Source organism: Oncorhynchus clarkii, chromosome 20 (assembly GCF_045791955.1).
Source record: "Oncorhynchus clarkii lewisi isolate Uvic-CL-2024 chromosome 20, UVic_Ocla_1.0, whole genome shotgun sequence".
NCBI classification, from domain to species: domain Eukaryota; kingdom Metazoa; phylum Chordata; class Actinopteri; order Salmoniformes; family Salmonidae; genus Oncorhynchus; species Oncorhynchus clarkii.
Window position 1 is genome coordinate 3,562,404 of NC_092166.1, and position 15,350 is coordinate 3,577,753.

At 40.2% G+C, this 15,350-nt stretch overlaps 1 protein-coding gene across 1 annotated transcript; it reads right to left on the reverse strand.

Moving 5' to 3' along the window:
• Positions 1–225: 225 nt before the first annotated feature.
• Positions 226–4,563, reverse strand: LOC139376513 (gamma-soluble NSF attachment protein-like). Its single transcript, XM_071119200.1, has 9 exons — positions 4,368–4,563; positions 2,259–2,326; positions 2,061–2,163; positions 1,576–1,606; positions 1,243–1,352; positions 887–953; positions 727–797; positions 483–561; positions 226–327 (listed from the first exon to the last, which is right to left on the reverse strand). Exons 1-9 carry the CDS (start codon positions 4,418–4,420, stop codon positions 226–228), a joined length of 684 nt encoding a protein of 227 aa, XP_070975301.1. The 5' UTR covers positions 4,421–4,563.
• Between the last annotated feature and the right edge of the window lie 10,787 nt (positions 4,564–15,350).

Sequence of the window (15,350 nt, forward strand, 5' to 3'; positions counted from 1 at the left end):
ACATTAGCCACGCAGTCAGATAGACATTAGCCACGCAGTCAGATAAACATTAGCCACGCAGTCAGATAGACATTAGCCACGCAGTCAGATAAACATTAGCCACGCAGTCAGATAGACATTAGCCACTCAGTCAGATAGACATTAGCCACGCAGTCAGATAGACATTAGCCACGCAGTCAGATAGACATTAGCCACGCAGTCAGATAAGACATTGGAATAATGTATTCAGTCATAAGGAAGTTCATACCTGTAGCTCTCTCTGACACACTTGTCTGCAGCCACAAAGTCATTTCTGTGAAGATGAACCAACACCTGTGCTGTTGTTTTCTAAGAGAAAAGACCCAGATCAACATTTAATGATCTGTATTTTACACCTCCACCAATACCATTGCACCAAACATAGCTTGAAAGGGAAATGCTGGAAAATCCCAAATAGGATATAATTCCAATAGAATGCATATGCAAATGACATAAGAACGTACCTTAAAGCAAGTGGGATAATTCTCTATATCTTTATACATGTTCTTCTCTTTTTGGAGGGCGGTTGCTGCTTCATCCAGTCTGTCATCAAGTTCACAAAGACAGGACGGTGGGTCAGGACCAGCCACAATACTTTGCTGCTTATAAATGATTTGTGAAGCATCTATGTAGTGCTCTACGAAGCCTTTACGAATGCTCTACGAAGCCTTCTCTTTTTTTTTTAACGCTGTTATCCGTTGTCTTTACCTGCGTAATCTGACCAGCAGTCTGGAAGCTTTCCCCAGGAGCTCAGCTGACTGACGCAGGCGGTCCTCATTCTACACACACACCATCCGTTGAATCAACTCAACTTATTAAAAGGGCAACTTCTCTTACTTAGAATAGGATATTAAAACGTCCCACTTACCTCAAACACACCGGCAGCCTGCTGATACAGGTCCACAGCTTTCTCTAAACTCACAGGCTCGATAAGTCTAGATAGGAAAAGAATGAAAAAGTACGATACAAATAAAAAAAACAAAAAAAAACAGGGTGATGTACCCCCCCCCCCCCCCCCCCAAAAAAAAAATAAGGTGATGTACTCCCCCCCCCCCCCCCCCCCCAAAAAAACAAACAAGGTGATGTACTCCCCCCCCCCCCCAAAAAAAAAAAAAACAAGGTGATGTACTTTCCCCCCCCCAAAAACAACAATGGTCAGGAACATATAAAAAACCACCGAATCAATAAAGTAGACAGACATGTATAGTCTAGAGCAGTACTTACTTCCCGGCTCTGTCCAGAGCCATAGCAGCGGTATCTGGAGTACCGTTCTCTACGTAGATCATACTGGCTTTTTCTATGTACTGGATCGCCTCAGGCATCTTCTTCAAGTCCTGTCACACAGCCGAAAACATGGCTACCTCAATGACCTCTATTAACACATACTATGTTGTGGTAGAATATCAATGTTTTTTTTTTTTTGTGAGACAATGATGCTCTCGATCACATGATACAAAGCGTATAGTAAATAAAATAAAAGCTTGTTCTCTCCCATATTTCACACGGTTGTATTTGAGGTATTACACAGATATAACATGGACATTGGGGGAAACTCACCTTCATCATCATACCTGCTTGTTCGATTGCTCTGAAAAATAAATGCATATCTTAGAAAGCGGGGGGGGTCTCACATATAAAAGTATTGAATGGTATTAATAATCTTTAAAAGAAAAAGGCCTAGTGGAGTCCAACAAAAATAAGTGATTTTTCTGTTGGAAAAGACAGCCTGAAATTTCTACCTGTTTTGGTGGGATGGAGTTTTAGGCCTGCCTGGTGACATCACCAGGCGGTAAATGAATTAATAGACCAATAAGAAAGAGTTCCAAACCTCTCTGCCAATAAGAGCAGGTTTTCAGTTTTCCCCCTCCCCGACAGTCTTAGCAAAATCCTTGCTTGAGAAATTGTTCTTTGCTAAGAACCATTTTAAAATGGACAACAATCACAGTAAGGTAGTTAATTGTTACCCAGAAATGATTTGATAATCGAAATAAAAAAATCTGCATTGGCCCTTTAATCTCAAGTATTCATATGGAAAACCTTACTTTGCTGCATGAAACAACGCTTTATTTTCTGTGTGGTACTCTGCCTCCTTCAGGTAGGCATCCTTAGCTTGCTCAAACTGTTTGGCATTCTTGAAGCACACCGCTGGGAATACAAACACAGATAATTTGATTAGACTGTCAATACATGGTATGGAGTGTTATCCTTCCTCTACGTTTACAGACTGTAGGCATACTGACCAGCTTTGGCATATTCTGATGCAGCACTGTCAAAATCTGGCTTCCACTTTGTCATGCTTGTCTTTAAACTGCAAAATGACATGCAAGAAAAATGTCTATTTTCAGGGGTTAACAACACACACAGCCAAAACAATAGACCTGGACAGAAGAGCTAACCTACGTCAGGTTAGTCATTAAGACAGTAGTGATGGGAAGTTAGGCTCTGTTTACTGACTCTGACTTTTTCAACTCATTCAGTCAAAAATAACTAATCTTTCAACTAATTTTGTTCATTTGATTCAATACCACCCAGCACACCCCTATTGGCAAACGATGAACTAAAAACTTGAAGAATCGTGACTCTATAAGTCTCGTGCACCATTAAGGTTTTTGTTTTTCGGTTCAATAACTCAAAGCATAGATTGTTTTTAATTTAGAAAAAAAAAAAGTTACCAAACTAAAAGCCATGAGTAACTTGGTCTAAAATAATGGCACTGATTGGCCTATAGGTGGCGCTGTTATAAGCAGTCCTCACTTAAACCTTCATATCCGTTGCCCTGTTTGACCTAGACATGAAACTGTGTATGTTGAAGTCTTTCCTCATAGTGAACAAATTTGCCTCAAGGACCCATAAGGTCCATCAGAATTGATTTTTCCTCCATCTTGGAAATGTTGGAAAAACCTTTGAAAAGCGTATTCTCGTGAAATAAGTCCAAATAGCATAAAATGCAGTATGTAATAAGTTAATTATGTATGTAACAGTTATGCTTAAAAATGGTACATGTCTTAACACAGTTTGAAGCTGAGGGATTGGTCAAAGGATATCTTGGAGTTATTGACCAATCAAATCACTGTGAATCCACTCCACAGTGGTTTATCAACTTGAAACTTGTCATCGCTGTCATGGACGTCCCCTAAGATTGACCACCATTTCGTACTGATATCTAAAAGAAAATTAAAAATAAATCTATATAAATATTTAACGCTAATGCTAAAAATAATTTGCAATCATCTCCTCATTAACCATAAATCAGGTTCCTACCAGATTTTGATTGCACATCAAGCAAAAAAAATAGTTGTAACAAGAGTGCTTGCTTTGTTCTCCAACTAATCTTCTGTCATCCTGTCCGTTGCTGTCGCAGGCAGCTATATTTGGAGTTGTTGTTTGTGACAGACTTATAAAAGTGTGCTTCAAACAATATGCATTTGTGATTACTAGACATACAAATAAGATTATTTATTGATGCCTTTAAAAAAAAAAAAAAAGTGATATAGTTGCGGCCACAACCGGACTAGACTGTGAACGACTCTTGGCAGAAACTGCACCTCGAGTGTTGATCAGAGGATGGCTGTGTGCGTTTTGGTTGTACAATGAGGTGTATATCAATAACATTAATTATTGCACCATGATGATATCAATTATCAGTGTCTTTTTTTCATTCTCTTATGCTGCCTGCAACATGATCTATTTATTTTTCTGCGCGCATGAATACAGGTCGGAGCGCGTCTCCGGAGCAGGCTGAGCGCGTCTTATACTGTGTAGTCGAAATAATTACAGTCAGGTCAAACGAACGAATCACTTTGGACAAAACGAAATCGTGACTCTCGAGTCATTAAACAGAGTCGTTCAACAACAACAACAAAAAGAACGAATCGTTTGCGAACAGCATATCACTATAACACAAGTGGCCTTGTTGTGGATTGCAATGGATATGCATATTACAATGGATATGCATAGTACAATAGAAAGGCATATTACAACGTAAAGGCATATTACAATGTAAAGGCATGCACAGCCACTGAGCGGACAGCTAAGCAGCGTTACCGCAGCTCGCTGGCTGACGTTAACTAGGTGATGAATGAATGCATCCGCTGACTGGCCGGATTAGAAGATAGCTAGCTAGCTACTTCCTACAAATACAACTAATTCATTAACTGTAATTCAATGACAATGTCGTAAGTAAACTCGGGTTATTTCACATCTTGTCAACAACTAAGGTCAGATATTTTTTGAGGGACAATGCTACTAACGTTAGCTAGGAACCGATGAAGCGTCTAACAGGGTCAGCGATGCTAGCTAGCTACAGTACCGTTAGTTACCGTTAGCTACCGTTAGCTACATCAACATACTTTTTCTCCGCTTTAGCGATGTGTTCATGGGCTTCGTTTATTTTGGAGGCCATGGTGCTGTCTGTGGTCTTCGACAATCTGTCGAGCAGATGTTATTTGTGGAAAAAATCTAACCGAGGACGATGATAAATAAATTCTGCTGGTGTTTGGATGGAAGAGAGAAGATAAATAAAATATGTCCACAACGTCGAACTACAGATTCCCCGGATGTCATTGCGCAATGCACCAGCGGTCCTTATAGGCTGGACGAAGAGAGAAATAGTAATGGCGTCTTTTTGTAGGCACTAACCACGCCGTGCTTCGTTTGGATAAACACGTATGTAGAAAACACAGGGTTAGATATTATACTTTTTGTTCTATGAGGTTATATTCATCAACTAACTTTTGAGAATTTTGAAGAATTTATGTAATATATATTTTTTGAATATCATATAAGGTCATGTTAACTGACTGCTATTATCTCATAGAACAAAATGTGTTAAACCTGTGTTAAACTCCGAACTTATTCTCGGCGTTTATTCCAAAACCCTATTATTTCCCCCCATTAATTTTTGTCATAGGGATGGCTGAATGAACCAGAGGTCACTCATTTCTGGATTTTAGGACTACAAACTGGCGAGCTCTATTCAGCGTAAACATTTCAACATCAAAATTGTTGTAATATCTATTGCTTTTTGAGGAAACTCGAGTATACAGATTTGAGACAGGGTTTTAATAGTAGAAAAGATATATGTGCTAGTCAATAGAAAATATACATTTAGAGCCAAAATATAGTATATCCTTGTCGAGAAAGAAACATATTGGTTACAATCACAGAGAGATCTGATAACATTGTGTTTACGGTCTCACATTACATCGATTTTCATTCAACAAAATAGTTATTCAACTAAACTGTACTTATCAAAATATATGTCTCTGTGGCATAGGAATGCACGTGCTTTTTTATTAGGATCATTTAAAGCTCCCCATGCAGGTTTTTTAATAATCATTTGAAATCATCACTGTAGGTCTAATACATCACTGTTTAAAAAACGTTTTTAAATATAATTTGTCATTTTTATAATTTATTTGTTTTATAATTATGAACAAAACAAAAACAGAAATATACAAACGGAGGACATAAACCTAACAGATAGGTATTACATATCGAGATACATTTTCAATTTGTCAAAAGGTTTTATGGTGAGTATTGCTTTTTTTGTTTTTAAATTTACTGATAATTTCTAAATAATATAAAAAATTATATCGTAAATAATGTGAAGAGGGGGTTTGTTCTGCGCCCACTTCATTTTATGGATAAAGAATCTTCCATGAAAGATAAACAAACGAACAATGAAAGTTAAATCAGGGTCCATATCATTTGGATCAAAATAAAACATATCAGAGTCTCTCAAATTAACATTAGTGATTTATTTTAAAATAAAATCTTCTAACTCCAAGATGTTCTGACGTAAGAACAGTCCCAAAATAAATGGTTGAGTTTCTGGGTTACAACCACAAAATACACATTTGTTATCAATAGCTATTTTAAATCTGTGTATGATAAAGGTCTTTACAGGGTAGATTCTATGAATGAGTTTGTATGATACTTCTTTCACTTTATTAGATATACAATATTTGCAGGACAACAAGACTTTGTTCCAGTTTACTTGTCTTAGGGCTCCATTCCAGTACATTTTAGCAGAGGGAATAGTAACATCTTGACATAGTTCTCATATACAGTGAGGGAAAAAAGTATTTTATCCCCTGCTGATTTTGTACGTTTGCCCACTGACAAAGAAATGATCAGTCTATGATTTTAATGGTAGGGTTATTTGAACAATGAGAGACAGAATAACAACAACAAAATCCAGAAAAACGCATGTCAAAAATGTTATAAATTGATTTGCATTTTAATGAGGGAAATAAGTATTTAAAAAATAAAAACAACTTTTCCCCTTCAGGAGACTCAAAAGATTTGACATGGGTCCCCTGATCCTCAAAAGGTTCTACAGCTGCACCATTGAGAGCATCCTGACCAGTATGGCAACTGCTCGGCGAGGGTAGTGTGAACGGCCCAGTACATCACTGGGGCCAAGCTTCCTGCAATCCAGGACCTATATAATAGGCAGTGTCAGATGATAGCCCATAAAATTGTTAAGAGACTCCAGTCACCCAAGTCATAGACTGTTTTCTCTGCTACCGCACGGCAAACTGTACCGGAGCGCCTAGTCTTGGACCAAGAGGCTTCTAAACAGCTTCTACCCCCAAGCCATAAGACTGCTGAACAATTAATAAAAACGCCACCAGACTATTTACATTGACCCCCCCCCATTTGTTTTGTGCATTTCTGCTACTCTCTGTTTATTATCTATGCATAGTCACTTCACCCCTACCTACATGTACAAATTACCTCTAACCTCGCACACTGACTCAGTACCGGTAGCCCCTGTATATAACCTTGTTATTGTTAAGTAATTATGTTACTTTTTATTAGTTTTAACTTTAGTTAATTTGGTAAATATTTTCTTAACTCTTCTTGAACTGCACTGTTGGTTAAGGGCTTGTAAGTAAGCATTTCACTGTAAGGTCTACACTTGTTGTATTCAGCATTTCACTGTAAAGGTCTACTCTTGTTGTATTCAGCATTTCACTGTAAGGTCTACTACACCTGTTGTATTCAGCATTTCACTGTGAGGTCTACTACACCTGTTGTATTCAGCATTTCACTGTGAGGTCTACTACACCTGTTGTATTCAGCATTTCACTGTGAGGTCTACTACACCTGTTGTATTCAGCATTTCACTGTAAGGTCTACTACACCTGTTGTATTCAGCATTTCACTGTGAGGTCTACTACACCTGTTGAATTCAGCATTTCACTGTGAGGTCTACTACACCTGTTGTATTCAGCATTTCACTGTGAGGTCGACCTACACCTGTTGTATTCAGCATTGGGCCTGTAAGTAAGCACTTCCCTGTGCAGATTGAAGGGGGTGGATTCATGCAATGTATTCTGGTAGGTACTGCCTCGCAGGACAGTGTCTTCCACGAACGCTGTTGAAAGAGACGTCATAAACAGAAAAATATCATATGACGAAAATTTATTTTTTATTGACAAAAGATAGTAGATGCATCTTTAATCAGAATTTAAAAAAAACGCTATTCAAAGTGCTCCTCTCACACAGCATGGCCCCATTTCTTCAGGTCCTTGAAGGACCTCTTCTGACTGATGTCCCCTACGCCTGATGTTTCTCAGCCATATCTTCCTCCTGAATAATTGTAAAAAAGTGTGTAATATTTAATCTCACATTTTTATTGAATTCACAATTTTGGGGTGAATTTCACACTTTGTTTTTATTTTATTTTATGGAAATATGACTGACCATTATCTCGAACCTTACAAGAGCAGCTTCTACCCTCTCCAGGAGTAGAAGAGGCCTGAGCAGTTTCTGGGAATCTACAACACCAGTTGTTTTTTAATGTCTTCTCTGGGACTCTAAGCCATTGTGTGTGTGTGTGTGTGTGTGTGTGTATATAGGCCAGTGTTCTGTTTAAATGTGAGGGTTGTGTTATCCATCCTCGTTCTCTTATACATCTACACACTACACTGACGTTTTAAATAGTCCTTTAGATGCTCGTGAGTCTGAGGACACCTCCTCCTGTCACCTGAACCTCCTGCAGACCATCTGAACTACATTAGGCATCATCTGCTAGATGTTGGGTCTATGCTTAATAGTTAATTTAGTAGTGTAATGGTTGTTATAACATCTGTGGTAGTATAGTGTAGTTCGTAGATACTAGTTTATGGTTATGTCCTCTATCTCTGTTATTCACCCTGATTTGTTTTTAATAGTACTCTACGGTTCATGTAGACGACAGCCATCTTGTTGTTTTTCTCTCTCTGTATGCGTGAGAGGAACGTGATGTAGAAGTCAGAAGAAAAGCAGCCATGTTGTTGTTTTTCTCTCTCTGTATGCGTGAGAGGAACGTGATGTAGAAGTCAGAAGAAAAGCAGCCATGTTGTTGTTTTTCTCTCTCTGTATGCGTGAGAGGAACGTGATGTAGAAGACAGAAGAAAAGCAGCCATTTTGTTGTTACTCCTCTAACATCGTCACTGACCGTGTCCTGCTATAGTTATTCGTTTACATGGACTCCATCTCTGGAGACGTCTGGGGGTTTCTAACAGACGTTTAAAATGTATGTAATAAATCACGAGAAGATGTCATTTGGAGTAATTATTGTATGGTGAGGCACACATTAGTTGGCTGTGTAATCAGTAGTGGTGCTGTATCCATGACTACCCATCGAATCATATCACCAAAGCAATGATCACTGAAAAATGAAAACATGCTAGCTACCAGTAACGAAAACAAAACTATAGTTTGGTTTAACACAATTAACATGAGGCAGCATGGCTAGCTAATGTTAGTTTACCAACGTGTCTAGGATATGTTACATCCAAGGCTAATCCCAGGGTGCACTGCACAATTAATAGAAGCCATCATTTGTTACACTGGGTGTCATTTATCAAACTGTAAAACACCGTTGTTGTTTTTTTTTGGTTGATCCATACGTGATATCAGGTTGGGTGAAGGAGAGGTTTGGGGACTGTTGAGTTGGTGAAGGTAACTCGGAGTGGACATGACGATTTATGGCATTAAGTGTTGAGGAGGAGCAGTTTAAAAGGAATGATAACGGGGGTGGCTTTCAAGTGTTGAGGGGGAGCAGTTTAAAAGGAATGATAATGGGTGTGGTGTTTAAGTGTTGAGGAGGAGCAGTTTGAAAGTGAACTTTCCTGGTGTCTGGGACACCTGTCGTTTGGTGATACGTAACTACAGTGGGGGGAAAGGAGAAGACATTATCTATCATGCTGAGGTTTGAGGCAGATTTTTTTTAACCAGATAAGGTCAAGGTAGGAAGTGTTAGTTATCCCGTGAGAGTTTTTTGTTCCGAAAATATGACAGTGTTTTAGGTGTCAAATTTATGGAAGGGTGTTGGAGGGAAATGCCTAGATGTGAGAAGTGTGCAGGAGGGCATGAGACAAAGGCAGTTGTGGTATCGGTGGAGAACGTTGTGTGTGTTTAGTTGTGGGGGTGATTATAGGGCTGTTAGATCGGAGGTGTCCGATGAGAGAAAGGCAGATTGAGGTTGCCAGGGTTACAGTAGTACAGAAAGTGTTGTATGCTGAAGCAGTGTAGAGAGTGGTAGAGGAAGATGGGTACAGGGTGAGGGATCCTGAGAGGATTCCTGTGAGTAGGCAGAGACCATGAGAGAGCGATGGGAAGAATAAGTGCTTCAGTAAAGTGTTTTTTTTCTCATTTAAATTTGAGCAATTATAGCCATGGTTGTTAATTATACTGCAGAAATGGATCAAAGTCACAGAAAATAGGAGGTTGTGGTGACAGCGGCTGAGAAGTACCTACTGCAGAACAGCGCTGCAGGGCCGTGATACATCCTCAAACCGTTGGTCTGGAGTCAGATTACATAGTGGAATGGGTGGTGGGTTTTTATAGGGTTAAAGAGTGGAATGGGTGATGGGTTTTTATAGGGTTAAATAGTGGAATGGGTGATGGGTTTTTATAGGGTTAAATAGTGGAATGGGTGGTGGGTTTTTATAGGGTTAAATAGTGGAATGGGTGATGGGTTTTTATAGGGTTAAATAGTGGAATGGGTGGTGGGTTTTTATAGGGTTAAATAGTGGAATGGGTGGTGGGTTTTTATAGGGTTAAATAGTGGAATAGTTGTGTGTTTTTATAGGGTTAAATAGTGGAATGGGTGGTGGGTTTTTATAGGGTTAAATAGTGGAATGGGTGATGGGTTTTTATAGGGTTAAAGAGTGGAATGGGTGATGGGTTTTTATAGGGTTAAATAGTGGAATGGGTGGTGGGTTTTTATAGGGTTAAATAGTGGAATGGGTGATGGGTTTTTATAGGGTTAAATAGTGGAATGGGTGATGGGTTTTTATAGGGTTAAAGAGTGGAATGGGTGATGGGTTTTTATAGGGTTAAATAGTGGAATGGGTGATGGGTTTTTATAGGGTTAAATAGTGGAATGGGTGGTGGGTTTTTATAGGGTTAAATAGTGGAATGGGTGATGGGTTTTTATAGGGTTAAATAGTGGAATGGGTGGTGGGTTTTTATAGGGTTAAATAGTGGAATGGGTGGTGGGTTTTTATAGGGTTAAATAGTGGAATGGGTGATGGGTTTTTATAGGGTTAAAGAGTGGAATGGGTGATGGGTTTTTATAGGGTTAAATAGTGGAATGGGTGATGGGTTTTTATAGGGTTAAATAGTGGAATGGGTGGTGGGTTTTTATAGGGTTAAATAGTGGAATGGGTGGTGGGTTTTTATAGGGTTAAATAGTGGAATGGGTGATGGGTTTTTATAGGGTTAAATAGTGGAATGGGTGGTGGATTTTTAGAGAGGGCCAATGTTGTATTATTGTATCAAAAGAATATAATGTAGAAAAGACATGAATGGCCTCACACACACCAGTACAGTAGGTGGCGATGTATGCCACCTGAAAGTTGGATGCGATCCTGCCAACCAAATCCCAACGAAGAAGAAGAAGACTGGCGAGGTTCTATGGTGCCTGCGGTGACGTAATGAACATGCTCCCAGGATCCGCTTGACAGTCAGCAGCTAAACAACATACTTGGAAGTTGAAAAACTTTCCTGAACTAACTCGTTTAAAAGACTAGAGAAAAGTGATATTCTCCCATTTTAAAGCGTATATAGCTAGGGGTTCAAATGTGTAATTATTGATGGATTCGAGGTATGAAATCAAGCGGATGGCCGGTGGCGGGGGATCAGCGAATGCTTCCCCCGCTTTGGGGGCACAGTCGCGCCGCAGGAAGATGCCGCCGAGGCCCGCTGATTACAAACTTCAAATTATCATTATCGGCTCCCGTGGCGTGGGAAAAACCAGTCTAATGGAACGATTTACAGACGACACTTTCTGTGAAGCATGCAAATCAACTGTTGGTAAGGAATGGTCATCTAATGTCCTTTACTAGCCAAACTATCTGAAAGCAAGTTACATGACAGTGAGAAATGCAACCAACCTTTATCGTTGAACAGCTACTTACTGTGGGGTGGGTATAATTTGTTACGTTCAAAACAGGAATTTGTTACACAAACTTCATAAATAACAAGGTTGTTCAATAAACAACGCATACAAACGTTGTTTAACTGCAGAATAAGATGCCAGGGGTAAGGAGTGGGTTAATGTCATGGAGTTTTTCACTCACTAGGTTTTATTCCGGAAAATGTTTGTCCTCACTCCTGGTATCCTATGGACAAACGTTAAGAATAAACTACGTGGTGAGTTGATGCCTATTTCGTGAACTAGTTGAATTGATCATGCTACTTTTGTATGCGTCGTTTGTTGAACAACCTTGTTATTTATGAAGTTTTTGGAACAGATTTTCTGTTTTGAACGTAACACAAAGTATACCCACCCGCTACTGTGTGGCCATGGTAGTTGACAAAAGTTGTAGTAAAATCTTATCTGAAAAGCAGAAGTTGGTAAATAACTAAAAGGAAAGACTGCCATATGGTGAATTACCCTTGAGAATGTGTTGACACTAATCTGTCCAACAGAGCAGCCATCTAGTACTACTGTAACTTGAGCCATGTCCAGCAGATGTAGCAGTACTACCACAGATAGAACAATGAGACAGATATGTCACCGGATGTATAAATGTGAAGCATCCGCTTGACGTTTCCACTCACTACCAAATATGGCCGACAGTGGGAGAAGCTTGAATCGAAATTCTGCATATTTTATCATGATGAAACATTTGTCCGCAATTACATTTTTCGGTACCCAAAACTACAAACTGTTATGAACAGAGTGGACTAAGTTATGTAGACTTTTACCCATTGCAAAAGCGAATTGAGTTACCACGCATGCGTACTTCACGCAGGAGGCGTTTCCTGACGGAAATATGCAGATGAACTCTAGAACGCGTCAATAGGAACTCGCTATGTCGTGATTGGCTCTGCCCACTTTGACTCAATAGTTCCCGTTGGAAAAGACAGGCTGTGGTGTATCTGGGTTTAGTTATGCAGATCTTTGGTACTACTGACTGAGGGAACGAACTGTTCTCTTGCTAGAGATTGTTGTTGTTAGGTCAGTGCATTTAAAGGTCTGATTGGTTTCGGTTCGATTCGTAAAAAAAAAAAAACGGATTTAATTTTGATAATTAATAAATAAATAAATAAAAACATGAAGTGCATTTTGAAATGATGTTACAATGATATTAGAGCTTTTTAAAGTTAATTCCAAAACCAAAAATAGTGAACATTCAATTGCCAAAATATTCCATTGTCTCTGTCAGGCCCACATTGGGTAGACACCAATTGGGGGGGAAAAGGAAATTACTATGAAATACTACAATATTTAGTTGTGTATATTACTTCGTTTTTTATTTGATGACGTAATTATTTTAAATTCCTTAAAGTCATCTCAACTCTGCTCAGGCAGTATCAGAGCACTAGAGTAGAGCACTAGAGTAGAGCACTAGAGTAGAGCACTAGAGTAGAGCACTAGAGTAGAGCACTAGAGTAGAGCACTAGAGTAGAGCAGTAGAACACTAGAGCAGTGCAGTAGAACACTAGAGCAGTGCAGTAGAACACTAGAGCAGTGCAGTAGAACACTAGAGCAGTGCAGTAGAACACTAGAGCAGTGCAGTAGAACACTAGAGCAGTGCAGTAGAACACTAGAGCAGTGCAGTAGAACACTAGAGCAGTGCAGTAGAACACTAGAGCAGTGCAGTAGAACACTAGATCAGAGCAGTAGAACACTAGATCAGAGCAGTAGAACACTAGAGTAGTGCAGTAGAGCACTAGAGCACTAGAGTAGAGCAGTGCACTAGAGTAGAGCAGTGCAGTAGAGCACTAGAGTAGAGCAGTGCAGTAGAACACTAGAGCAGTGCAGTAGAACACTAGAGCAGTGCAGTAGAACACTAGATCAGAGCAGTAGAACACTAGAGCAGTGCAGTAGGGCACTAGAGTAGAGCAGTGCAGTAGAGCACTAGAGTAGAGCAGTGCAGTAGAGCACTAGAGTAGAGCAGTGCAGTAGAGCACTAGAGTAGAGCAGTGCAGTAGAGCACTAGAGTAGAGCAGTGCAGTAGAGCACTAGAGTAGAGCACTAGAGTAGAGCACTAGAGTAGAGCACTAGAGTAGAGCACTAGACTATAGCACTAGACTATAGCAGTAGAGTAGAGCAGTAGAGCACTAGAGTAGAGCACTAGAGTAGAGCAGTAGGGCAGAACACTAGAGAAGAGTAGTAGAGCACTAGAGTAGAGTAGTAAAGCACTAGGGCAGAGCACTAGGGCAGAGCACTAGAGTAGAACACTAGAGTAGTAGAGCACTGCAGTAGAGCACTAGAGTAGAACACTAGAGTAGTAGAGCACTGCAGTAGAGCACTAGAGTAGTAGAGCACTGCAGTAGAGCACTAGGGCAGAGCACTAGAGTAGAACACTAGAGTAGTACTGCACTGCAGTAGAGCACTAGGGCAGAGCACTAGAGTAGAACACTAGAGTAGTAGAGCACTGCAGTAGAGCACTAGGGCAGAGCACTAGAGTAAAACACTAGAGTAGTAGAGCACTGCAGTAGAGCACATGTCTACTTTTTTCAGGCTCTTTCTCTCTCCCTCTTCCCTCTCCCTGCAGGAGTAGATTTTAAGATCAAGACGGTGGAGCTGAGAGGGAAGAAGATCAGGTTGCAAATCTGGTGAGTCAAAAGGAACAGGAAGTCATCATCAGTCAGTCTCTTTAATAACTTCCTGGTGCATTTCCTCTGTCTCACTGTTCTGTCTCACTACCTCACACAGACTGACTTACTGCACAGTAGTGTACTGGACTGTACCCATTGATCTGGGCTCCACCACTGTCAGTCAGCCTCCATGTAACCCTGCTCTACCTAGGGTACAGCAAATCAAATGAAATCAAATTGGATTTATTAGTCACATGTGCAGAATACAGTGAAATGCTGACTTATGAGCCCCTAACCAACAATGCAGTTTAAAAACAATATGGATAAGAATAAGAAATAAAAGTAACAAGTAATTAAAGAGCAGCAGTAAAATAACAATAGCGAGACTATATACAGGGGGGTACCGGTACAGAGTCAATGTGCAGGGGCACCGGTTAGTTGAGGTAATATGTACATGTAGGTAGAGTTATTAAAGTGACTATGCATAGATGACAACTGAGAGTAGCAGCGGTGTGAGAGAGGGAGGGGCACTGCAAATAGTCTGGGTAGTCATTTGATTAGGTGTTCAGGAGTCTTATGGCTTGGGAGTAGAAGCTGTTTAGAAGCCTCTTGGACCTAGACTTTGGCGCTCCGGTACCGCTTGCCGTGCGGTAGCAGAAAGAACAGTCTGTGACTTGGGTGGCTGGAGTCCTTGACAATTTTTAGGGCCTTCCTCTGACACCGCCTGGTATAGAGGTCCTGGATGGCAAGAAGCTTGGCCTCAGTGATGTTTAAACACAGTTTAAAAGGAATGATAATGGGTGTGGTGTTTAAGTGTTGAGGAGGAGCAGTTTGAAAGTGAACTTTCCTGGTGTCTGGGACACCTGTCGTTTGGTGATACGTAACTACAGTGGGGGGAAAGGAGAAGACATTATCTATCATGCTGAGGTTTGAGGCAGATTTTTTTTAACCAGATAAGGTCAAGGTAGGAAGTGTTAGTTATCCCGTGAGAGTTTTTTGTTCCGAAAATATGACAGTGTTTTAGGTGTCAAATTTATGGAAGGGTGTTGGAGGGAAATGCCTAGATGTGAGAAGTGTGCAGGAGGGCATGAGACAAAGGCAGTTGTGGTATCGGTGGAGAACGTTGTGTGTGTTTAGTTGTGGGGGTGATTATAGGGCTGTTAGATCGGAGGTGTCCGATGAGAGAAAGGCAGATTGAGGTTGCCAGGGTTACAGTAGTACAGAAAGTGTTGTATGCTGAAGCAGTGAAGAGAGTGGTAGAGGAAGATGGGTACAGGGTGAGG

Coding starts and splice junctions, on each gene's coding strand:
- LOC139376513 (XM_071119200.1), bottom strand. CDS start 4,420: ATGGCCTCCAAAATAAACGAAGCCCATGAACACATCGCTAAAGCGGAG. Junction 1,353..1,575: donor AAGCAGGTATGATGATGAAG/GTGAGTTTCCCC, acceptor GCTGTGTGACAG/GACTTGAAGAAGATGCCTGA. Junction 328..482: donor ATTATCCCACTTGCTTTAAG/GTACGTTCTTAT, acceptor CTTTTCTCTTAG/AAAACAACAGCACAGGTGTT.